The sequence below is a fragment of the Frieseomelitta varia genome, unplaced genomic scaffold (assembly GCF_011392965.1).
Source record: "Frieseomelitta varia isolate USP_RPSP 00005682 unplaced genomic scaffold, Fvar_1.2 scaffold_342, whole genome shotgun sequence".
Taxonomy (NCBI): domain Eukaryota; kingdom Metazoa; phylum Arthropoda; class Insecta; order Hymenoptera; family Apidae; genus Frieseomelitta; species Frieseomelitta varia.
In genome coordinates, this window is record NW_025110082.1 from 347100 (window position 1) to 371446 (window position 24347).

At 33.5% G+C, this 24347-nt stretch overlaps 2 protein-coding genes across 11 annotated transcripts; one reads left to right on the forward strand and one right to left on the reverse strand.

The window, feature by feature from the left end:
• Nucleotides 1-38: 38 nt before the first annotated feature.
• Nucleotides 39-16941, reverse strand: LOC122530432 (neutral and basic amino acid transport protein rBAT-like). Of its 10 annotated transcripts, none has more exons than XM_043657372.1 (9): nt 16697-16941; nt 16584-16632; nt 14277-14661; nt 12937-13147; nt 10168-10304; nt 5567-5760; nt 3029-4058; nt 1709-1977; nt 39-1530 (listed from the first exon to the last, which is right to left on the reverse strand). In XM_043657372.1, the coding sequence occupies exons 3-9, from the start codon at nt 14373-14375 to the stop codon at nt 1305-1307; spliced, it is 2166 nt and encodes a 721-aa protein (XP_043513307.1). In that variant the 5' UTR covers nt 14376-14661; nt 16584-16632; nt 16697-16941; the 3' UTR covers nt 39-1304. The 10 variants fall into 10 exon arrangements, with proteins under 10 accessions (XP_043513307.1, XP_043513306.1, XP_043513313.1 ...); XM_043657371.1 differs by having other exon boundaries at nt 14277-14377; nt 16697-16940; XM_043657378.1 differs by having other exon boundaries at nt 14277-14377; nt 16828-16898.
• A 2820-nt stretch (nt 16942-19761) lies between these two features.
• Nucleotides 19762-20971, forward strand: LOC122530441. Its single transcript, XM_043657395.1, has 4 exons — nt 19762-19848; nt 20546-20662; nt 20748-20815; nt 20897-20971. Exons 1-4 carry the CDS (start codon nt 19762-19764, stop codon nt 20955-20957), a joined length of 333 nt encoding a protein of 110 aa, XP_043513330.1. The 3' UTR covers nt 20958-20971.
• The last annotated feature ends 3376 nt before the right edge of the window (nt 20972-24347 follow it).

The following is a 24347-nucleotide window of genomic DNA, read 5'->3' on the forward strand; positions in this document are numbered from 1 at the left end:
TCGTTACATTTGGAAACTGTAGAATTAAATTGAAATCATCCGGTAACATCTTCCCCTTTTATTTTCGAACATCAATATCCACATCAAAATCGAAAGTATTTGTTAAAGTAAAAATTTCAATACATCGAATACGTTACAGACAGTAAACATTGTGTCTCCCCTTGGTATTGCGAAATTTGTACCTTGGTGTTCAAGTTGAAGAAGAATGCACATTTAGGGTCACACAGGTTAACATAGCAACATACAAAATTCATGTACGAGGGAACACACGAACGCGTCGTGATGTCGGATAAGAATACAAAAATGACTACTACCTTCTCGCGTGTCAGCACCATTTGAATATACGCGTCGATAAAATATCACTCGATTAGTACCAAAAAACGATTGTGTGTAAAACAAGTGAAAGTCACACGTTGCGAGCAAAGTTCGTTCACGCGTGATAAAATTCATTTATATAAAAATATTTGGCGTGAAATATGTTCTCGATCGATCGGTAAATTTAGTAATCGTACCTGAAATGACACGAGCAATAAATTCCTTGTACTCTGTTGCAATACGAAACACCATCGACCGTCATAGGCGAGTTCGCGTGAATAATAATCAATCGAACCGCCAAGCATCATCGGCTTTATTATCAAAATGATTAAAAGACATACAAAATAGCGAAGTAATCTCTCATCCTAGACACATCGATCATTAAAATGAACACAGGCAAACGTGAAATGATCTGTCTTTCTTTGGAATGTAAAATGCGCGATTATTTTTCTTGTTTTTTTTTTCTTCGTTGTGCTTCGTCATTATTAACCAACGAGATTTAAAACGTTAACAATACGTAGAATTTGATTTTAATCGTGAGCTTTTGATTTCGTGTTCAAACACATTTTACCCGTGTGTATGTGTGTGTGTGTGTGTTGTGTGTGTTGTGTGTAAAATCGTTGGGACTGCACAAAACTCTTCCTCTTTTACTTTCATTCTTTTCACACTGCGTCTATTTTTTTCTTTTTTTTTTTTTTTTTGCTTTCTACTCTCTCATCTCTTTTTCTTCCTTTTGCTTCTCGTTTTACGTTTCTCCCCTTTTGTTGGACATTGTTGTTCCTAATTGATTTACTATTAATAGGAACTTTTACATCTAAACGTTCGTTGTACAACGTTCGCAACGTAAACGATATTCCTCGAACAAAATATCACAAATTTACGCTGAACATATTAATCAAAGGTGTCGAAATCTTAATCGTACGTAGATATACATTTATATAAAACGAGCGTAAATGTCGCGTAGATGTTTCAAATTTCATAACGGATGTTCACTTGTCCAGCTTTATAACGAAAGCCTCTCCCGGAGGTATGATGAGTTCCTTGAAATACACGTCCTTGTTTAATCTGTACGATGGACCGACTATGACGTAACCGCCGTAATAGAGGAAGGATAGATCCTTCGTTTGCGTCTGATTGCCTAAATTCGCTAAGAAGACGTAAGAATTCCGTCGTGGATACCATCTTTCTATTACAATCATCTCGTCGTCTGCGTACCTGCGAAAAGAAAAAAAAAAAATGACATTCATTTGAACAATTGTTGCAACACTCTTGCCAATAGCTTTGTCAAAAAGCGAGGTTCGTCGGAAATCGAAATTTCTACACTTCGTGTCTTTGTATCAAAGAGTAAGATCGTAGAAATTTTAAACGATTCATTATGTTTGTTTGGTTTTACCTAATATCACAGTTCGCCAGCACCTGATTCTCTTTTAGCACCGCTTTCACGTAGATAGGTGTCGTTTCCGTTCGGAGAGCAGCCATCTCAGCGATCGTACCGATCAAGCTCGACTCCAATGGCTTCGCAGATTCCGGAAGCCAAGCCGTAACACCGATGGGCGCAAATTTAAAGCCGGAACCGTCGGTTTCCTCCCAGTACATGGGCGCCAAGTTGTGCACGTGAGCAAGATCTTTGTGATCCTCGCATTCACAGTCCAGAATACCTATCTAAACATTAATCATAACTCTTAGAAAGCGTCGTTTATGACTGTCACTCAAGACTTATAGCTGTCGTACGTTACTTGAAAAAATTAACGTCGTGCCATGAGATATTGCATTACAGGGAGAGAAAAATAGGTACATTTTTGAGTATATGATTGTACCAAGTAAGACAAGAAACGTAACAGCTTCGACATATTAATATTATGGCAATAGTTTTGAAATTAATAAGGAAGAAAAATTCACAGGTGGCTCCAAAACCCAGTAAAAAGACCAGATCGATTACTAACGTGAACAATTATAAAACTCTATGAATGAGAAAATTCTATAAAGTAGAATTATAATATCTATTCTATAAAGTATAGTTTAAATATATCTATAAAGTATAATTATCTATAAATTACTTATATATAAATTAAACTATAAATATCTATAAAGTAAAGTTTATATATATATATTCTATCACTTATAGAATTATATTTTTATATTTATATTATATATAAACTCTATAATTTTATTATAAAGACTCTAAACTCTAAATTTTATTACATATAATAAACTCTATAATTTTATTCTTTAATTATAATTTTATATATATAAACTCTATAATTTTACTCACTTATAGATATTATAATTCTACTTTATAGAATTATATTTTTATATTTATATTATATATAAACTCTATAATTTTATCATAAAGACTCTAAACTCTAAATTTTATTATATATAATAAACTCTATAATTTTATTCTTTAATTATAATTTTATATATATATATATATACTCTATAATTTTATTCATTTATAGAGTTATATTTATAAAATATATATAAAACTCTATAAATTTCCCTGTAGCCTCCAATACTATATTTATCCTTAAGACAAAATAATATACTAAATTATAAATGCCTAAATTCTTTTCACGACATAGCTAATACGAAATACTATAAATACTACAAATCTTTGTAACACTATAAATCCCTAAATTCTTTTCACGACACAGGCAAATTCTTCCTACGTGTCGCAGCGACAAAACTTATGTTACATCCCGTCAGCTTATACCTCGTCTCCGTAGAATATATTCGGCGTTCCTGGAAGCATCATCCCTAACATTGTCGCGGCGATGGTGGCGTTCTTCACGCTAATGGTGGAAGCTATCCTCTTCGAGTCCACGCCACCGATCGACCAATGTACCCACGGGTAACCGGGCTTCTCGAACAGCACGCTGCCGGTAACGTCTTCGATCTGTCTCTTGATGTCCATCGTGCCGTTCGTCACGCGCAACGTAACGTCCACGAGGTCCATCCTCATCAGAATGGAGTTCCTCGCCGCCGGCGACCTCGCGGCGTTCAAAGCGTCCACGTGGCAAATGAGTATCCTCTCGGAGCCGAGGATCGACTTCCACTGTTTCAGAATGCCGGCGAACGGTTTCTCGTTCGCGTAGTGCTCCAGTCCTTTCAGGTAGAAGCCGTCCACTCCCCTTTCCAACCAGATTTTAATGGCCGTCGTCACGGGATTCTCCGACACGGGGTCATTGACGTGGCTCGATGTGAACGCTTCGCGTTGCGAGTTGTCCAGAGGAGGCGGTATCGAGGACAGCGCCTCGCGTATCGCCTGATGAAGCGACACGGAGGACGTCGTCGTCGACACTGCCTCCTGAAGGGTCGCCGCCGTTTCGCTAGCGTCTCTTCTCTCGCGCACCGCTTTGTCCGTTTTATTCGGCTTCTCCGAGGGCACGGTGGTCTCGTTGTGCAGGGTCTTGACGAACGGGTACAGTGGCAGATCGAGAATCAAGCTCATGTTTCGACGGTGAGTCTCGCGCACAAGCGTGGCGAAATCGTCCAACGTTCCTAACTCTCTGTTCAGGTCTGTCAGGTTCTCGATGTTCGCGTAATACTCGGGATAGTGGGCCGCCGGGAAGATGGAATTCAAACGGATCCCGCGCACGCCCAGCTTTTTCAAATAGTCCAGACGCATCGTGATGCCGCGGAGATCGCCGATTCCGTCGCCGCCCTTCGAGGAATCCTGGAACGATGCCGGGAATATCTCGTAGAACACGCTGCCTTGCCACCATTGGACTGGCGGGTCACACCTGCGGGAAACGAGTTGTTTAGATAGCGATACTATGTACTCGAACAGATAGAACTGTTTAAGTATCGTAAATGGTATCGCATTTACTTGGACGACATGCGTATATGAATGAATTAGATTGAACTGGATTTTATGGATTATTTTCGAAATTTGTGATTATTATAGAATTATCATAGTTACGAAATCGATTTTTTAAAACATCGAGATCGATCATTGTATTTTGTTATTAAAATATTTATTTTAGGTTTTATTGTAAATTTGATTTTAATAAAAATAAATTTTAAAATAATATTAATTTTTTTTTTAAATTTTACTTAATTAAATATAATTAATATATATATATAATTATTATTTATTATTTTAATAAATTTTTAAATAAATATGAAATAATTTATGAAATTATATTTTCTAATATTATAATTTTATTTTCTATACTTAATTTAAAATTATTATTCAATAAAATATCATTATATACAATTATTTTAATGTATATATATATTTAATAATGATTTTTATACTATATTAAAATATTATATTTTTTAAATAGCTTATAATAACAGAGCATAATATTGAAAATATTAATGAAATTAAAATTTTTTAAATATAATTAGAAAAATATTTTTGTTAAAAATATAATATTTAAAATAATGATATTTCATATAAATATAAAAATAATATTTATATTTAATTATAGAATTAAAATTTAAATTTTTATTTAAAAAAATTATTTTATTTAATAATTTTATTAATAATTAGAATATTTCTTAATTTTAATTTAATAAAATATAAAGTAAAAATTACATTTAATTAAAATTTAATCATTTAATTTTTTATTTAAATATTAATATATTTAATATAAATTATTAATTTATTATAAAATTAATTTTAATTATAAATTTCGAAATTTGTGATTATCATAGAATTATTATAATTACGAAATCGATTTTTTAAAACATCGAGATCGATCAAATAAATATTTTTAAAAATACTGACTACTGACAGTTTTAAATACGTCGATTGTTAAAATAAGCTACGTTTGGCAAGAAATATCTTCTATTATCCTAGTTATAATACTAAACATATTCTTAACTGCAGTAATTTCATAAAACGAAAACTTGTATTTCTTCATTTAACGAACAAGCGTAAATGAAAATTAAGAAACTCACGAATATAATATATAAATTTTTATACGAATGTAAAGCTGAAACACTCGATGATATTCACGATCCATGTTTCCGATTTACTCTTAAACGAGAAGGAATACGACATTTTAAAATAATATTAATTTTTTTTTTAAAATTAAGAGTGTGTAATATTAATTTTTTTTAAAAATTAAGAGTGTGTAATATTAATTTTTTTAAAAATTAATTTTTTTTTTAATTTCTGAGTCTGACAGAGTCTGACGTTGTTCTCCAGCAGAAAATCACAGCAATCGGAATTCGAGAGTTTCGAAAATTCTAAAAAATATTAAAAAACGAACCGTCTGTTCTTCGTTCTGCGGGCACTTACTTTCTTGGCATCGTGGCGATTACACCGATTACGAGCGCTACGCATCCGGCGAGCACCGACATCAAAGACCAGAAACAAGTCTTCCGTATGAGTGGCCAGTTCCATTTCATGAAGCGATAGTCCTTCGACGGTTTCGGTACCACTAGCTGTATCCCGACTAAAGGTGGCTTTCCTCCATTCTCCTGATTGTAAAACTAAACAGTTACAGTTTACGTTCATAAGGACGTTAGGAAGCAGCAAGCGATTAGTGACAAAAAGAAGGGCAGGGGGCGGGAAGAACACAAAATGATCAACGCGATTCCCTCCACCATGATCAAATTGACCAAGTGCTGTTCTGTAACATTGCCATTACTAGACTACGGATTATCGTCCGTAGGAAATTTTCAACTGCAAAATTACACGGGACACGGAATACGAGAACATGTTCATTGTTATTAATTATATGTATGAAAATTATTATCAAAGTGTGAGATTTGTGTCTTGGCGCGAAACAATTTTTTCTTTCTCCTTTCTTTCTTTTTTCTAAAAATTTTATCCATTAAATTACGTTCCGAAGAACACAAGAATTCGCACAAGATCCGCAGTTTAGCTATCGGCATGGTTGGGCATCGATATCGAAGTGCAATTACCAGCATCGTGGGCAGAGCAACAATCTGGGTCATTCGCGAGCATTTTCAATCTGGATATCGACGATCTCTCTTTGTTTCGGATCTCCGATTCACCGGGGTGTAAGTTTTCAAATTGCTATCGATGCTGAAGAGAGTGATGATAGATATGTACACTGTGTTGTTGAAACAATGGCACGTGGTACTGGTGGAATATGCGCGCACGAAACTGAAGATGCTACCGATTTTAAATTTTCATATTGCCAACGGTGTCGATTTAAATTTTCAGCTTTGAGAAGATTGTATCTTGGAAAAGATACAACTTTAACAATGTCTTATAATTGATAATTATTGTACAATCGTATGTCACTTTCTGAAAAGATACACTTATTATAAATTTTGATACTTTAATGTTTATAAAAAAAACGTTTACATTATATTAAAAACATTTCTACAAGTTCCCAGAAATTTGAACGCAGCCTCTTCGATAGTAAAATCTTCAATAGGCAAGTCCTCTAAAGTTTCTAACATCCATGACACTTCTAAAGGCATTGCACATGTCAAAATTACATAACACCAAGGATATTAAATTTTCTTTTGCTTTTCAGTCAAGAACCAGACGATCAACGCGTCGAAAATCTTTCAGACTATTAAACTAATACGAAAGCAACGTGATTGTTACGGTATTTGTAGAGCGGGATTAAACTATTATTCATTCATCAGCACGTATTGGTAACGGTGTCAAATATGTTCGCTTATTTCTCGTGATAGAGATTTATGGAATACGTACGACAAATGTATTGCGTTAGCAGTATTTGGCAAAGTGATCTTTCTATGTGCCAAGCTGACCAAAACGCACTGACGCGAGTGACAGAACTTTTTAGACAAATTACGATACGAAACCTATGAAAATAGAGCTTTAATTGACGCGAAGTAGACTCGTTATTGGGAAATACTTTTAAATATATTTTAATATTTTACTACCAGCTCAATATGTTACGTATTCAGCGATTAACGAAAGTGGCGTTAAATCTGAACAGAGTAAAAATAGATTCACCTGCAAATCGGATCGTTTTAATATCTACGATACGGTTTCTTATTACGTTGGCGACTAATAAATTGTAGTTTAAATATATGCAATATTTCCCGAGAAATCATCTTATATCATCTGCGCGTGTTTTACGTGCATTGTACAACACGTGGATAATACGTCATTTTCTACGATAGAGTTTCTGCTTGCCTAGAACGTTTCTGTACAACGTCATAAAAGATTTAATATGAACTATCAGATTATATAAAAAGGATATTTATATAAAAAGTAAGTCAATAAACGAGATACGCCGTCATAAATGTCGTGTAAATCTTAGATTAAATGAAACGTGAAGAGAGGATAGATATAGAAGGGTGAATTTGAATGAAAAGAAATCGATAATAAATAGGGTAACTTCCCTCTAGTATCAAAGATGCGATCATTGTGTCCAGAATAGAAGAGTGTCAGTTTTCGTATTATTTAAAGGTGCATTAAAGGGTTTGCAGTGTCAGTTTTTGTTAATTACGTTCTCGAAGATTTTCACCCCTTATATTCACGTGAAATTTTAAGATCTACACCTTTATAAATTTCTTTCTGCGTCTATTCATTTATATCATGTTCTGATTCATTCATTTCACCGTCAGAAATTAAATTTCTGTGCTGGACACCATTTGTTAAATAATATAATGAATCTTTACAAAAACGATTTTGTTTTATAACACGTTAGTAAGTAACGTGTCTTCTTTACGTTCATTTTAAAAGAAAAAGTGAACGAGCTTGTTTTTTGAAAAGATAAAATTTTTAGCATACATTCGTCATTCGGAAGGCAATTATTATTTAAAAAAATGTGAAGAATTAAAAAAAGTTTTACAATAAATTTGCAACAACAAATTTTTTATCCTTGGAAACAAATATGCAAGATTTTTCTTTAGGTATGTACAGCAATTCATTAACGATGCGAAAACTTGCGTAATCTCTGTTGATGTACGACCAAGCTAGAATGCGGATGTTTAAGCAAATGCATATTTTGCTTTTGTATCTTTTGCGTATTTACATTTTTTTCGTGCTCATTTGCATATTTTCCGTGCATATTTGCAAATGCAAACACGCAAATATTAAACAATAGGTGAGCATACGTGAGAAATAAGTACATACCCACGAATGATAGGCAAATATATATACGGATCAAATATTTGCATACGTTTCATCTGCTTTTTGTACATTTTTCATAAATATCCGCCGATAATCCACTAGCAAGATTTTCGTCACCGGTGGACTAATAATCTGATGTATGAAAAAAAAAACGCTTAATTATGAGAATGAGGACTGTATGTACATATGCATGTATATAGCGACGCGTATATCAAAAATAAATGCGCGAGACGCGTGAATGCAACTGAACTTGACACAATTAGAACGAAGATAGAACAGGTGATCGGCCGTGGCGAAAACAAAGCGTGAATTAGCGAACAAACAACACTCGTCAAAGTTTTTATTAACGCAAAAATTGGACAAAACTTTCCTGTTAGAGATTCGTATGTTTGGACGTTAAAGTTGACAGCAAGCCAATACGCAACACACGCTTTTTTTACCAACATCTTTTATTAGCGTGTCGACACTGTCTGCGTTATTCGTAATGAGGGTATATACAAAGGAATTTAGCGATTTACCACTGTGCAATCCATAAATATGCAAAAAGCGTAATAGCACAGACGGTCCGCAACGTGTGTGTGTGTGTTTATTGCGGTAATATAATTAACCCTCTGCTGGCTCGACGTCGTATTTCATCACATTCATCTTTCCGTATATCACCGAGCACGTGAGGTTCTCTGACAGTTCGATTTATGCAACGAACTGTCACTTATCACCGATTGAAAGATTCAAAATATAATACAAGTAGTAGTAGTAGAACTGCTAAGATGAATGTTGATACGAAGGAGAGAGAGATTCATCGAACCGTAGAGGGTTAGAAAAAGAACTGTAGATAATTATATTTCTGTACAGAGCATAATCAATGGTATGGTGGGACAAATACAGCTAATTATTGCACGTGTAGTTGATATTTTAACGTTTGGGTCGTTTGTCTTCATCTCTCCAAGTTGCTTCAATTCAAAGTTCAAGTGAAAATCGTTCACTCGAAGGACATTTTAAAAGATGACAATTAATTCCAATTAATTAATAGCAAAAGTTGAAATTCAAGTTTCAATTAAATGACGAATGATAAGAGTTCTAGTGAATGAACACATCTATAATAAAATACAAACTCTGAATGGAGGAATTACGATCGAACATCAAATTAAAATCCGAAGATCTATCTCAAGATGTTGTAAATACAAATTTTTAAATAAATAATGATACAATTTTTAAAATTTTATATATATATATATATAATATGTAAAATAATATATGATAATATATGTATATGAAAATTCTATATATATATATATATAATATGTAAAATAATATGTGATAATATATGTATATGAAAATTTTATATATATATATATATAATATGTAAAATAATATATGATATGTATATATAATATATATATAATATATGATAATATATGATAATATATATATATATATATATTAATACAACATGATTATATTATATTATATATTACATATATATGATTATATATTATATTATATATCTACGAATATGTATTATATTAAATATATTATATATGATTATATATTATATTATATTGCATTACAACACAGTGTGATATATTTTCTCGAAATGATTCCCAATTCCCCGAAATAAACCATGTCGAAACACCCATTTTCGGTGTATCGTTAACATTTAGAATTGAAACAATTGGCACCCAACACGTCTAACAATCTCTGTATCTGTACATTTTCGCTGTATCTGTCCCACCAGGGTTTATCTCGCGACGCCAGCGTTCCTTTTCCCAGCTGAAAGGAATCACGTTACCAGTAATCTTTCGTCGAATGCTTACCAGAGCTTGGGCATCGGGCGCGAGATGCTGATAAGCTGTGTTCAGCTGTGTCAAGAGCTGTGCACAAACGGGCTCGTTTGTGTCACTGCTGCTCCCGCTGGTCGTCGATTCCACCATCGGATCTCGCGAGCTTGGTTCTGCAATTAATACAACGACACTTGAAATAATCTTGCGGCTTGTAGATCGGCGATATCGAAATTAGAAGAAGATAGAAAAAGAAAAAAAAAAAGAAAAGAAGCCTCGGGCGGCTCTCTTGAATTTCGTAACTGTTAACGTTCGAAATGCTTGGATCGTCGACCATTGTTGTTCGTGGCACAGGGCACGCAGTGGACGTCGAGGCACGCGTCGATTCCCGACGGTTGTTACGGCCAGACTTCATTAAGATTAATTTGTCACTTCAATTGAAACCGGATCCCGTTAAGGCACTTTATCGCCGGCTCAAGTGCCGTGCATATAAACGCGACGCCATTACATAAGGTTGCTCGAGAATGACGAACGTATTTAATGCAAGTGAGTGAGTACTCACGCGATTCGCGTTGCTCGATAGTATGGTGAGTACCCATTCGTCGACCATTTTCTTCGATCTCGTTGCGCGAATTGCCCGACGAGCGTGGAGTTGTTTTTGCGTGAAATTGGAAGGGAAAGGAAATTACGTCGGGCAATTGCGGAGGAAGGCAACAATCGTGAAAAAAAGTGTCAAAAGATTGTTCCATGTCTCTGGAATTATCTCGCAGCTTCGCAATTGTACCATTGAATAATTGTGAAATTTTCTTTTACCTCTGAACTGGTTGTTTTCTGCTGTTTTAATTTATACAAAGTTGCAGTAGAAATGTAATATTCTGTTGAGAGATCAAACGTAATAAACACAAACAGTAGCAGAGCAGTAACTGCATTACAAAGTGTCATCAGTTCAGGTATTAGCGACTTTACCGAAGCTGTAAAAAGTTATATCTGTTTAGCACGAATTGATTTTTTTTTTTTTTTTTTAGCAGATATTACCTTCCTCCGTAGTTATGTAATATCGCGAGTTTTGCCTTTGGTTACTTGTAAGAAGACAGTGCGTGCTTAAATATAGATGATTATAATTATAATTAAAGTATAATGACGATGAAATAATATGATAACGAGAGATGATGAAGATAAATAATAATTACATCTATCTTATGGGAGTTCAAATTAAATTTAATCTCTACAAATATTCTCAACACCACAGAGAGAACACAAGAACCATAAAACAATTATAAGCAGTTCCATTGCACTAGTTACACACACACATAAGCAAACTTAACGAATTGATAGATTGTGACTGACATGTTATTCGTATGATGCTGCGACAAAGATTGGCTTTAGACAACTATTAAGAAAAAAAAAAAAAAAAGAGAAAGAAAAAGTGCACAGACATAGAGATTGAGTACACATAATCAATGAACGCGCGTGACATGAAAAATGATTCTCTTCAAAATTGATTGTTAAATTATTTAAACCTTCCCTGATGTTACAACTGTGTTGGGAAAAGAAAAAATTAATTGTATCGACACAAATCGGGCTTGAAATTTTGAAAAGTGAAATAAATGCGACGCTTGTAGGAAGTCTGTTCTAAATTCGATACTCTAGACTGGGGAACAACTCTCCCTGAAGTTCATTACCAAAATACCTACCACCCACGTGCTTCGTAACCATTTTTTAAATATTCAACTGGGAGAAACATAATACATTGGTTTTCGGGCTGGTTTATTTTCATTTCTAACATAAGCTCGCTCTTATTGATTGACATTACTTGAAATACCAGATGCTAAGCTCCGAAATTGTCAAGAGGGAGTGATTCTTCCAATTTTATTAATTTTGATTGTAGTATGTCAATACCTTATAAATATGCACAATTTATTCGCGAAATGCTTAAAATAATATTCATTATACCATAGTCTATAAAACAAATTTTTTTAATTTAGATACAATATATACAATATTACGTGTTGATTATTTTTTTTCTTTTTATAAAAATCAGTCTGTTTGAATGCAAAATGAAAAATAGCAGAGGATATAAGGAATTAAATTATAAAATTTATTCGTTTCGATTAATGTTAATGATCTACGATAAACATTAGAATTTCAGTTGAACTGCTTTCAAGTTGGACTGTTTTTATCTTTTCTTTTTTCTCACTTCTATGTTTGTTCAAATATTGCGCTCAAAAAAGGCCGCAAGCGTACCTTTTAATAAATTATGACGTGATCGTGTCTGGATCCAAATTTGTGTAAAGAGCACGCGATAAAACGTTTATGTACTTTCTTAAAATAAACTAACTCTCTTCATAACCATCTATAGGTCAGCGGTTCTTCTCGTAATTTAATATTAATCCACGGTACATCGAATTTCAAACCAAGTACATTAATTATTTCATCCTTTGAAACTTATATGTAACGAGTATTACATGAGTAACGAATTCTTTTTGTTCTTTACGATTCAAAAATATCCACGTTACATCCGACGTTTCGCCTTTGCTGCGACGTTAATAAAAATCAATTATTGCAAACGACATTTAAACGACGCTAACGTCTTACGTTACGATTAAAACATGCACAAAATTAAAAGAATAATTATCGTTTACCAAGCAGTCGAGGCAACTGCCAGACAGTATAACGTTACCAGCGTTAGTATACAAGAGATTGCAACTCAATAAAGAGGACAATAACAAAGAAACGTACACGATTAATATCGTCAACCGTGTACGAATTAACTGAAAATGTGCCAAACTACCAAATGAAACCTACCATCGTTCAGCGTTCTGCTCGAGCTGTTCACTATATTCATGAACTCGTTAAGCCCGTCCTCTTTATTAATGTTTTCGAGCGTCGGCGGCGGAATCGATTCCACGGGATTCCCTTCCGCGGAAACGAAGATCTTGTCGTCTTCCAAGGCATTGTTCGGTTGCGTGGCCGGTGGGCTAGGAGTTAATAGTGGACAATCCGACGCCTCTTCATCCTATGTAAAACGACACGCGTCCGATCTGTATTACATCACTCTCCTTTCCAATATATTCCGTTTCTGTCTTTTCATTTTTTACTCTTTTTTTTTTTTTTTTTTGTTCGTTTCGGTTTCTTTATTATTCACACACGCCCTTTTCAAAGAATAACATAAAATAGCAAAACAGATTTGCAATGTAAAAGATAGAAACATATACGAGAGCAGACGAGCGATAGAAGTATAAAAGAATTTCAGACAACTTTGTTTCTCAGACAAGAAAGAGAGTAATTTTGTGATATTTAAATGCGTGCTGTTTCCTTCTCATAGTTGATAATTTTATAGTTTCATTGATATTATTTTTATTACTATTTTATTACTATAGAATATCGATCGTGTTTATTAATTACTCGCTTCTCAAATTATTATTATTATTGTTTTTTTTTTTATATCGATTCTCAAAATTTCAATTTCAATTATTTTTAGAATCTTGCCATTATCCTCAGATAACTTGTAAGTACAAATGATTTCTAAGATCGTAATAAAGAACATGGCGGAGTTCACGAGTTAGTCAAATACTAATTACTCTTGCTATATTCTTTAACATCATCATTGAAAATGTCTAATAAATGTTATGTTTGTCAGTATGTTTTAAAATTCTTCAATTAATTCAATTTAATGCGACCAATATTCCACAGTTAGAACTCAATATGCATCTACTTCGTTTATCACTCCTATCGCTTATCTGAAATCAAATGTCAGTGCCCAAGCGCATTACCTATCGTGTATAAAAGAAGGATTAAAGAAAAACGGTATCGCAGTATATAAACGGTATAAACATTATATACATTTTTAAAGCAAAGCACGTGAAATTATCTGATCGAGATTAACTTAAGCGATCAACCAATTTCGGGTAAAAATTATTTGTATTGTAATTGCGTAACGTCTCGGTTGCATCTCGGACGTTGATGTCAAAGAAGTTAAAAAAAAAAAAAAAAAAAGGGAGTCTTGGAAAATCATTTCAAGTTATGGGCGCTATTGTCGGCACATGCTATTAAACGTACCTAGATTGTACATAACGTGGCGTTCGTGAGAGAAAACACAAAAAGAACGAAAGAACAAAGCTACTTGTTATTTCTGTCGAACACACCTGTTGGTCTTGATTTATAATGAGTTGCCGCGAACTCGTCGAGGACGCAAGTTCGATCGGCAAAACCCCCAAAAGGCCCTCAGGCTTCTGGATATTCATCTCTGTCAACGTAGAAAAAATCGAATTTGTTTTATCCTCTCCAGTAATCTTCCACACCAGGTGTAAGCAAGTTCACATGAATGTCCAGCAAAAACGTCCGAAAACGACACCACGGTTTCGCTCATCAGAAACCTTTCGTCCCGTTTCCCGTTCAATTTTCGATTGTTCTCACTAGTTCGACGATATCTCTGTCTCGTCCTTCTCACGCACAATTTCACAGCACGGCACAATTTTACTCTCGTCAGTTCGTTTCTTCTTTCGAAGGGATATATCCTCGTGTCTGAATCTAGTTGTATACAAGCACGTAGGAAATGAAAGGAATGCCAAGTGGCATTTTTCTGCGCCTCGAGTTTTCGCACGACGGCAGTATTAACAAGGGGACTTTAACTGCAGCTGCACATACCGCGACGAAACGCGATCTTTACGAAGCGAGCACGGTGCACGAAGCAATATGCACGCCCGAACGAAACGCGATCCACGGTCGTCATATTTACGAACTGTACGCCGACTGGTAAAGTGCGACGACTATTGATCGAGAAATTCTATGAACGACGCGTTTCGCCGAGCCACGATTTTCTCCCCTAATCCATTAAACGGGATCGTTGAAAAGGGCTGTCCAAATGATCCTCGGGATTCGTCATTGTTCCGCTGTCGCGCTCCTCCGGCGAGTATGCTTTGTTATTACGTCATATATATACCAGAGCGTGTATTTTTGTAAAACGGAAATTATACGACCGTGGTTTTTTTTTTTCTTATTAGACTTCGAACGTTCAGGCATCGACGGCGAGATTTCAATTTGCAGAATCTCAGCGTACGCAGATCGAACGTGTGACGCGGAGAAGTGCAGAAAAAAAGAAAAAGGAAAACGAATATATCGGAATTGCGTCAGAGCGGCTGTTATAATTAGACTGTGGATGGTTGTGCGTTTATGAGAAATTTTGAACGTGTAGAAATACGCGCAATGTAAATGTTTGGTTTATTAGTTCTTGCAAGGTCACTGAGAAATTCAAGATGAGCTTGACTCCATTATGCAGAAAAAAAATGATGTTCGTCGGTAGATTATGAGTGCTTGTGCGTTTAACTTGATTTGAAGATAAAAATGTAGAAGTACACACAATGCACAGAATATACGATAGTGAAAGCGTGTAAAATATTCGACGTGAACAATTTTTATAAGGTGAATTTGGATAAACGTCGCACAATCTAGTTATTACAGGCATGAACAGGTATAAATACAATGTTAGTTAATTGAGCTTAATTTCCTGAGCTAATGGAGCTAAGTGTGTTTAAAAATTATGAATAAAATCGTGAAAATGTCGCTTAGAAATTTTTGGCGACTTAAGGAAAAATATATTGGATTCTTTGTGACGCTTCGCGTGCGTGCGAACACTACCAGTGAACAAAGTGCATAACGAAAAATCTATCCTAATTTGAACCAGTGTAAATTTTGATGATGCAATCAAATGTGGCCGCGTGACGAATTTCAACAAGGCTGTTGATTCAAACATTTACGCTTGTTCGTTGAATGTGTTTCTAAGAATAAGAGGGGTCACGCTGATTCTATGTCAATTTAGTTTGTAACGGACTAATTGCAAAATAAACATTTGTACACGTGCAAGACATTCGCGTTCGCCATTTTTATGAATGTGTGATAGCAATTATAAATAAACGGCAGAAAATTGTTTACAACTGCTATGGTACAAAAGGTGCAATAGTGAAAAATCGTGTGTAATAATTCGAACGGAATGTTACTGTATTTTCCAATGTTTTCACTAAACTGTGGATGCTTGTGCAAGTTCATAACTTTTTATGAATGTAATCAAAAAAATAGACTCGAAATGGAATTTTGTTTCATCAGTTGAATCTGCGAGTGTTTTACCTTATACATTTACATATTGTGTTTTGTGCATTTCTACATTTTATTGTATTTTATATATTTTTCCAATGAAATTGGAGCATTCTTTCCCTCCAAATGTACGCGATTAAATTCTCCATGAACGCGTCAACATCCACATTCCAGCGATTACATAAAGCTATCGTTTCCTGTAGGAAACCACTTGCGCAATATCTGTCACGCGCCTTTCATTATCAATGCATTCAACAAGATTTATTCATTATCAACAGGAAATGTGATTCTACGTCATCTACTGTCTCAGTAGCCGATAAAAATTAGAAATTATCCAAGAAATTCGGACTTATCCAATTTACCTGTAATACGGTCGGTTACCACGTGACAAAGACGACATCGGCAGAAGACCTAAAACACATATAGAACCGTTCCTCGAGAAACCTTCACCCCCGGAAAAATCACAGAAACTAACCAAGAGATTCGCTTCGAGACCGGTCGCTGACTCAATATGTTTGATACGTCACGACTATCGTTCACTACGTGTGCGATTCTCCGCTACGGAGGAACCTACCAACGAAGCAAACGACAACAAAATATCACTACCGAGGACGATGTATGTGCTTTCGGATGTTGATGACCATCCTGCTGTCCCCAGCCGTAGAGAGAATCGCGTGCCTCCGCGTAGTATATTTAGCAACACCGTTTCGTTCCGTTTAGTCCCGTGGTGTCTCGCTTTCCTGACCGAGACGTTCGCGCCCTCCTCGAGTCTGCGCTCTTGCCGATGTACGTGCAATTCATCGTGTCAACTGCGACGATTAGAGGCTCAATAACCTCGATGTTACATCAGTTTCTATCGACATTAACAATAATCCATGGGGCAATAGGATTGTTCGAAAAATTCGCTTAGAATTCATTCGAATTGTAACAACTTTGTAGGTAAAGCATTGGAAGAGTAATGTGAAGGAAATAAGCTGCAGAGGAAAATAAAGAGTTATATAAGAATAAAAAAAGAGCTATTTAGTTATCAACTCAGAGAATTCAAGAGTTAAATTAATTAATCGATCGATGTAGTGTGATGCAAGTGTGTAAATTAATTAATCGATCGATGTAGTAATTGCAATTTGTATGAAAACAAATTGTTTAAATCGTAAAATTTTTGCAAATCGCAAAATTAAAATTCTGAATAAAGTTTGATAATTTGTTAATGTTTCAAAATCTTTTTTTTCTGGCTCCTTAAAGAATGTTAACATAAATACATGCAGGTTGCCAATTTCATTTTTTATCGACAGTAGTTATATGAGGATATGATCAAGTGCATCTAGTTTGCGATAATATGTTATAGAGGACGACACTTTGACGTTTTAATATTATTATTACTATATTACAGGGCATCCTACGCCCCCCTGCAGGCAGTATCACCGACTGATGGCGCCACCATACCCAAATAGAAGCACTTTGCTGTAATTTAGAAAAAAACCAATAAAGAGGAATAATTTGTCAACTTTGGAAATTGTGTCGTCCATTTAAGACACCTAACTTTCATTTTATGCTCCATTTACAGTTCAGAGTGTACTAATAAAAATTTTTAAATTTTGTACAATAGATCAAAAGTTCTGTGAGAGGGTTGAATTTCTCGCAAACTACATTGAATGTTGGAACAAGGGTTGTTTGTGAACGTAGTCGGTGTTACCATCTTCGAAACATATACGTAACAAATGCAAATTATTGGTGTAAATAATTAAAATTAATTATTTTCTTTATTATGAATACATAGGATTTAGTTCTTCCATTTCGCCACAACGCGACGCTAGTGTTTGTTATCCCATAAAACACAGAAATTTTATGTTATTAGAATAACAATTATAGATTTGTCTATTACTAAATAATTTTCAACAAATTATAAACGTTTGTGCTCTGAGTTCATTAAGCATAACATTATATAACATACTCAAAAAATTAAACACGTGTACAAGTGTAATAAACACTTCCGAATATAATATTCACACAAACGACAATGTTTGCTTTTCATAAAATTCTTATTAATAATTAAATTTGTTTCGTGAAATTAACATAACGTACAATTAAAAGTGTTCCAGTAAGAAATACAACTATAAATGGTATTGAAGATGTGCCATCTTTAATTAAATTCTATGTTTATTAATTAATAGTTAATTTCGTTCGATTAAGCTAAATTAATGCATAAGATTATACACAGATATTCATGTGTAAATATGTACGACATACTATGCTTTTTGTTGAAAGTATTCGTGTAGAATACTGCTTTTCCAATAAATCGATCGAATCGTATTTTCGCGCGCTTATACCTCACCCCTCCAAATTAGTTCATGGCGCGAATTTATTGGTGGACGGGTTACTGTATTGTTGATCGTCGACTCGTCAAGACGTGTTACTCTGCGTGATGTTTATTGACTGCGGGAAACTTTCATCAATATCTCTTCGACGTTCGTATTCACATTAACTACGTTAGCTTCGTTCGATCAAGGTACTTTCTACTCAGTAATTTATCGAATATGACTGTATTTTATAACTAAATTATTCTTTCCTTGTTGATCGTTTTTTTTGTCATGAAAGTTTCCGAAAGTATTTTGGTCATAAAAGTTTCGATGTGACTTGACTTGATTTCGATGATTGCTCCTCTAATTTTATATAACTTGTTCCTTTGGTACATTTATCTAGAAGTCTTGGTTTCCTTTTCTACAGATTACTGGTAAATTGCGAGGGAAATTTCGAAGTTTCAGAGGGCGCCATGAAATCAAATATGGCGCTGTGGAATTCAAACGGACGTCATTATAATTATTCATAAATCCGGTAGAGTTTCATGAAGACATAATGCAATTTGATTTATTGCAGTGAAGACAGAGGTATTTATATATGTTCTTTTTTTTATTGCATAATGTTGTTAACGTTTGCTCGATACTTAACCGATATATGTATTTGCTTCATAATTTATATACAATATTACAAAAGTTTATAAAGGACACTAACAATAGGATGAAAGTCGACAAGATTAAACGAGCTACTCATTTAGGTTATCTTCTTTTTCTTCAATTATTATTAATTAATAAAATCTAATTTTGACAATAGATTTCCAATTCTTATAGTAATATATAATAACATATAGTATATATTATAGTAATATATAATAACATATAGTATGTATTATAGTAATATATAATAATATATAGTATATATATACATACATACATATACAATAATATATAGCAATTAATAAAAATTATAATAATTTCAATATCTTTTAGAATAAGTCACAGTGTAATTCAAATTTTAATTAAATCATATTTAAATATTCGTATGAATATTTTCGTTTCTCTTTAAGAATTTTTTATGAATTTTGTGTATTTGAGTTAGACCAGAGTTTTTTTATTTTTTATTTTCAGTTGATATGTCGTGCGAAACGTGCGATTACAGCGCCCCAACGGTGAAATATGCAATATACTTCCTACGATTCTCGAACGTGATCGATATTTCTTACTTTTCGACTTTTAAGCGGGATGCATGGCGGAAGAAGCACACTCCATCTGTAAAGAAAGAAGTATTATCCAGGAGAATCACTCAGCAGAAGTATCATCCAGAAATTCTCAGGTTGACATTTAAATCAATAGTTGTTAGATTTGTGTTTGTATTTTGAATTTTTAAGACAGAACGTGCATTTTTCAACTTCTTGGTAAGACTTAACCTTCAACTCTAGGTAAGATTTAACCAAATAATTATTACATATAATTTTGAACAATTAAAGAAATAATGGCATATGAATATATAAACATATCATACCAGGCTAAAAATAATTTATAATTTTATATCAAAATTTAATTTCAATTTTAACCAGTACAAATATTGTAACTTTGTAATATGACTAACTCATTGCTTTATTTATTATATAAACATTTTCGAATATTTATAATATAATACATGATATATTACTAATGTGCATATTTCACTTTAATAATATTCAGAGTTAATTTCTACAAATATTTCTGCAAATATTGAGAAATATTTTATAATTTCCAACTATATATATTTAATGCATACTTAAGTTTATAATCATTTTCTGGAAAAATAGCACTGTTTTCAAAATGAACGTACTCCTTGCCCTTCCCCTTTTAACCAGCTTTATTTTCAGAAAATTTTTGTGATCGCGTGCAATGCGTTTGGTAGAATCAGTGTTTGTTGCGCAATATTTTAATATTTTTCTGAGCAGAATGGCTCTCATAAATCAGATGATTAATTTATTTGAATTATAATTTGTGAAGTTAGAGTCAGTAAGTCCGCCGATTGATAGTCGCTCGTTGATAGTCTTTTATTTTTCTTTTCTTATATTTTTTCTTATTCAACATTCGTTTCCGGTATATTAGAGTCAGTGCTCAAGAGGATAAGGTCTCTCCTGGAGATCAAGATCGTAAGTAGTTTTTATATAGTATACTTCACTTTACTCAATTCTTCAAATTTAACAACAAAGTGTAAAGTTTGACATTTTGTTACAGACGCTTCACAGCATCAATTTTTTGGCATATTTTGGGGAATATCCAACGGTGGCTGCAAAGCCAAAAATGTAAGAATCTCTCATTATCTCCACCTTAAGATTTTGCTTTGCTTGTAAACATAAATTCTAATGTTTAATGTTTTGTTACAGATTTTCTACAATCTCCACTTCCCCTAATCTTTTGTGGATCTTACGATGCTTCAAAAGCTAAAAATGTAAATATTTAGCATGTTGTATTTAAATTATAGCACTCTTTCTATTGAAATTGAATGTAAAATTATAATTGTAAAATAAAAACACTTCAAATTATTAGTTCGAATTTTTATCATTATTAAAATTTAAATTTTCACGAATAACACTGTGTCTTTAGGAACAAAATATTTTGTTTTTCAGGAAATTTTTCACGGCATTCACTTCCACCATGGGGATGAGGGTCTTCACGATAACTTTCCCAGCATCGATGATAACGTTCTTCACATCTGTCGCGTGAGTCGCATGCATTTATGTTCCTCCGGTCATTCAACCATGTCGTAGGACGAAAGATCCGAATCGGCACGAGTGACTGGTTGTATACGTAGAGTTTTTGACGAGCATAGTGACCGCGGATATTTTTTATATCTGCGAGTAGTAACATTTTTTTCAGGTGTTTTATGTATTAGATCAGGATAGGGCTTCTTGCACATCGCGATTTTAATAATTAGAATATATATATTTATAGTAATTACTTATAAAATCAAAATATCATCAATATAAATGTTTGCAAAAGTAAAATATTCATATGAATAGATAAATTATAAATATTTATGAATAATTATTATTAAAATTATTTCGTTTGAGCATATCATAGTAGAGAAGATGGATGTCCTCCAACTTCGTTGCTATGAAAGATGCAGTTATTACTTATTGATATTGGTGATATATTTTGTTACAATAATTAATAATTTTTAATTTCATTTTCTCTTTTATGATAGTATTAAATGACTTAATTAATTGAGTTTTAAAATTATGAGCTTCAATACAATTTGAAATATATAGTAGATTAGAATTCTTTCCGTAGAAAAATATATAAAACTTTATGTGTAAGAAGCTACTTCGCGACAGTCAGATTTTTGAATCAAGGCAACAAGTTTGGACATTACTTTTGCATTTTCGAAAATGTGCTTTGATAAAGAAATCGCCTGAGGTTATTTCTATTAATATTTGATTTAGAATTAGTTGTTTGATTTTGATTGCTTGAGTCAATTATTAGATTTCATAATATCTTGTTTAATAAATTCAGTTCTTGCCCATTGTCTTTATTTTTGAAAGAATAGAGTCATTATAGTTTGAAATAAAATAATGCAGTAGTCCGTTAGATACAAATTAAATACACAAACTAATCATTTTTTAGTTCAGGATTTTCAGGTTTAACCCCTTCCGTGTTCATTGTCAGGATCTCACTCACGTGCCCAGGTGCTACTTGGGTGGGTGAAAGACATTGGGCACGATGACCATAGTTTGTAATTTTATAAAAAATTTCTTAGCGACTGACAATGTGTTAGCGTATCGTGCACGACGTATTTTCCGCATATGTGTGTATGGTTAGGATGTGGAATTGCGTCGTTTCTATTGTTCTATTCATTATAATTTGAAATATTTAAAATATTTATGCACTAATCAAGAATTACGAATATATTATCATAATACGTAATAAATACTACTATATAAACTATATATACTATTATATAAACTATAATTATATTATTATTATTACAACTATATTGTCAATTATAATTATGATTCCAAGTCAACTTGTACATGTAATTTCTATAGTAATTATGTGCATCTTTTCTTAGTTGTTAATATCTCGCATATAGCTGTAAACGTGTTTTAATCACGTGCTTTACGCAATGTTCTCTAGCCATTGTCAGTCGATTTCAGGAAAATGGTACGTAAATTAGAGTGTGAAAGTTGTGTGTTAAGCTCGGGTGTCGGAGGNTGAAAAATCGACAGTGAAATTGGTACAAATTGAGCATGCCATTTGTTTCTGGTTTTACTCTTCGATTTTTCGAATTTAGTACCGCGGTCGCGGTCGTGGATAGGTCGCGAGTAGGTCCCGAAACGAACGTATATGTAGGTATTGCTCGAGCACGCACATGCGAACGGACAACGATCACTACGATCGATGGTCGTCCGTGTGTATTGAGGTCAGTTTTCGCGGTTCTATCTTTTCATTTTACCGTCTATAAGTTATTTCTCGGTTTGCGATTGGAAAGACTCGAGCTAGATGTAAGTTTCAGCGGGCATTGCGCTCGAAGAAAGAAGAAGCTAATAGCCGAAGAGGCCCGGCAAACTGCCACGAAGAGGGTCGCAACAAATGACTTCTCATCCTCTGGATCATCTGAACGATTCCAGAGCATGGGAAGTCATTCTCGTTACTACTTTGTCACTATGCTCTTTTAGTATTTGTAGTTGTATTTTTGTTTGTATTTTCTTCATCATCGTTTATCATCGTTCCGGACAAATCGCGGTTTTTCTTGTTAGTGTTGCGAAAAATTAATTACGGGAATCAATTGATTTTGAACATTTCCTGTTTCATTATTAGTTGTACTAATAAATTAGTGTTGCGAAATAAGATACGGTTTGTTGCTCGAGTTCATGTCGAATGTAGATTTGACGATAGCCCCTCTGGTTATTGTACTGAGTAGAAAATATTTTTCAGTAGGCCTTGTGGCTACTGTTTTAGACTTTTTTTTGCCAGTAGCCCTTCTGGTTACTGTGTTAGATTTTCTTTTTCAGCATCCCTCACTACTACGTTCGTTATTGAAAATACTGCTAGAAAAATATATATTTTTTTATTAGCTATAACTTTGTTACGAGTTTTAGAATGCAGAATTTTATTGTAAATTTAATATATTTACATACATGGAAATGTAAATGATCTCATGTGCCATATATGTACATATGTACCATATACTGAAACACGTGGGTAGAATTCTTTTATATATGTAACTCTGATATATAACAGAATGCTTTCAGTCACATTTCGATGAAAATTGAAAATTGACAACGCTGTAATGGATTTCAAAAATCCAAATTTCTGGCGTATTCACTACTTGATCAACTTCGATCGTTTTACTTGATGTAGTTCCCCAATTCACCGTTGTTTCTAATTGATATAACTCGTCTATGGATCCGACATTGCAGAGGGCGTACGACGTATTTTGATCATCTTTATGGTCGGTATTTCAGAATAGCGAGGTAAGAAGTTTCATCAGTAAGTAATTTATTCATTAACTTAATTATTGACTAATGATAGTATGTCAAATCTATTCTGTTTCAATGATCAGATTTTTCTCTAATGTATTTAGATTTAAAATTGTGAAAACTACATTATCGACAATGTGTTGATAATTTTGTAATTAGAATTTATAACAAATTTTTAGTACACTTTCCAATGCATGTTAATTAAATTTTCTTTCATATTTCACATAAAACTTTGATGATCAAGACTGTATTTATATGAGTATTTTATTCATCATGAATTACTTGATAGAAAAATATGTAAATTTATATTGCGTTGATTGGAATTGGTTTTTTGACCATTGTTTCTAGAGTGTGC

Bases quoted from the DNA above. Each gene is read 5' to 3' on its own strand.
- LOC122530432 (XM_043657372.1), bottom strand. From the start codon at position 14,375: ATGAATATCCAGAAGCCTGAGGGCCTTTTGGGGGTTTTGCCGATCGAA. The intron at 5,761-10,167 runs GTAAGCATTCGA...GTAACTGTTTAG, and splicing joins CGCCCGATGCCCAAGCTCTG to TTTTACAATCAGGAGAATGG. The intron at 4,059-5,566 runs GTAAGTGCCCGC...CGTTTCCCGCAG, and splicing joins ATCGCCACGATGCCAAGAAA to GTGTGACCCGCCAGTCCAAT.
- LOC122530441 (XM_043657395.1), top strand. From the start codon at position 19,762: ATGGCGGAAGAAGCACACTCCATCTGTAAAGAAAGAAGTATTATCCAG. The intron at 19,849-20,545 runs GTTGACATTTAA...GCCGATTGATAG, and splicing joins TATCATCCAGAAATTCTCAG to TCGCTCGTTGATAGTCTTTT. The intron at 20,816-20,896 runs GTAAGAATCTCT...GTTTTGTTACAG, and splicing joins GTGGCTGCAAAGCCAAAAAT to ATTTTCTACAATCTCCACTT.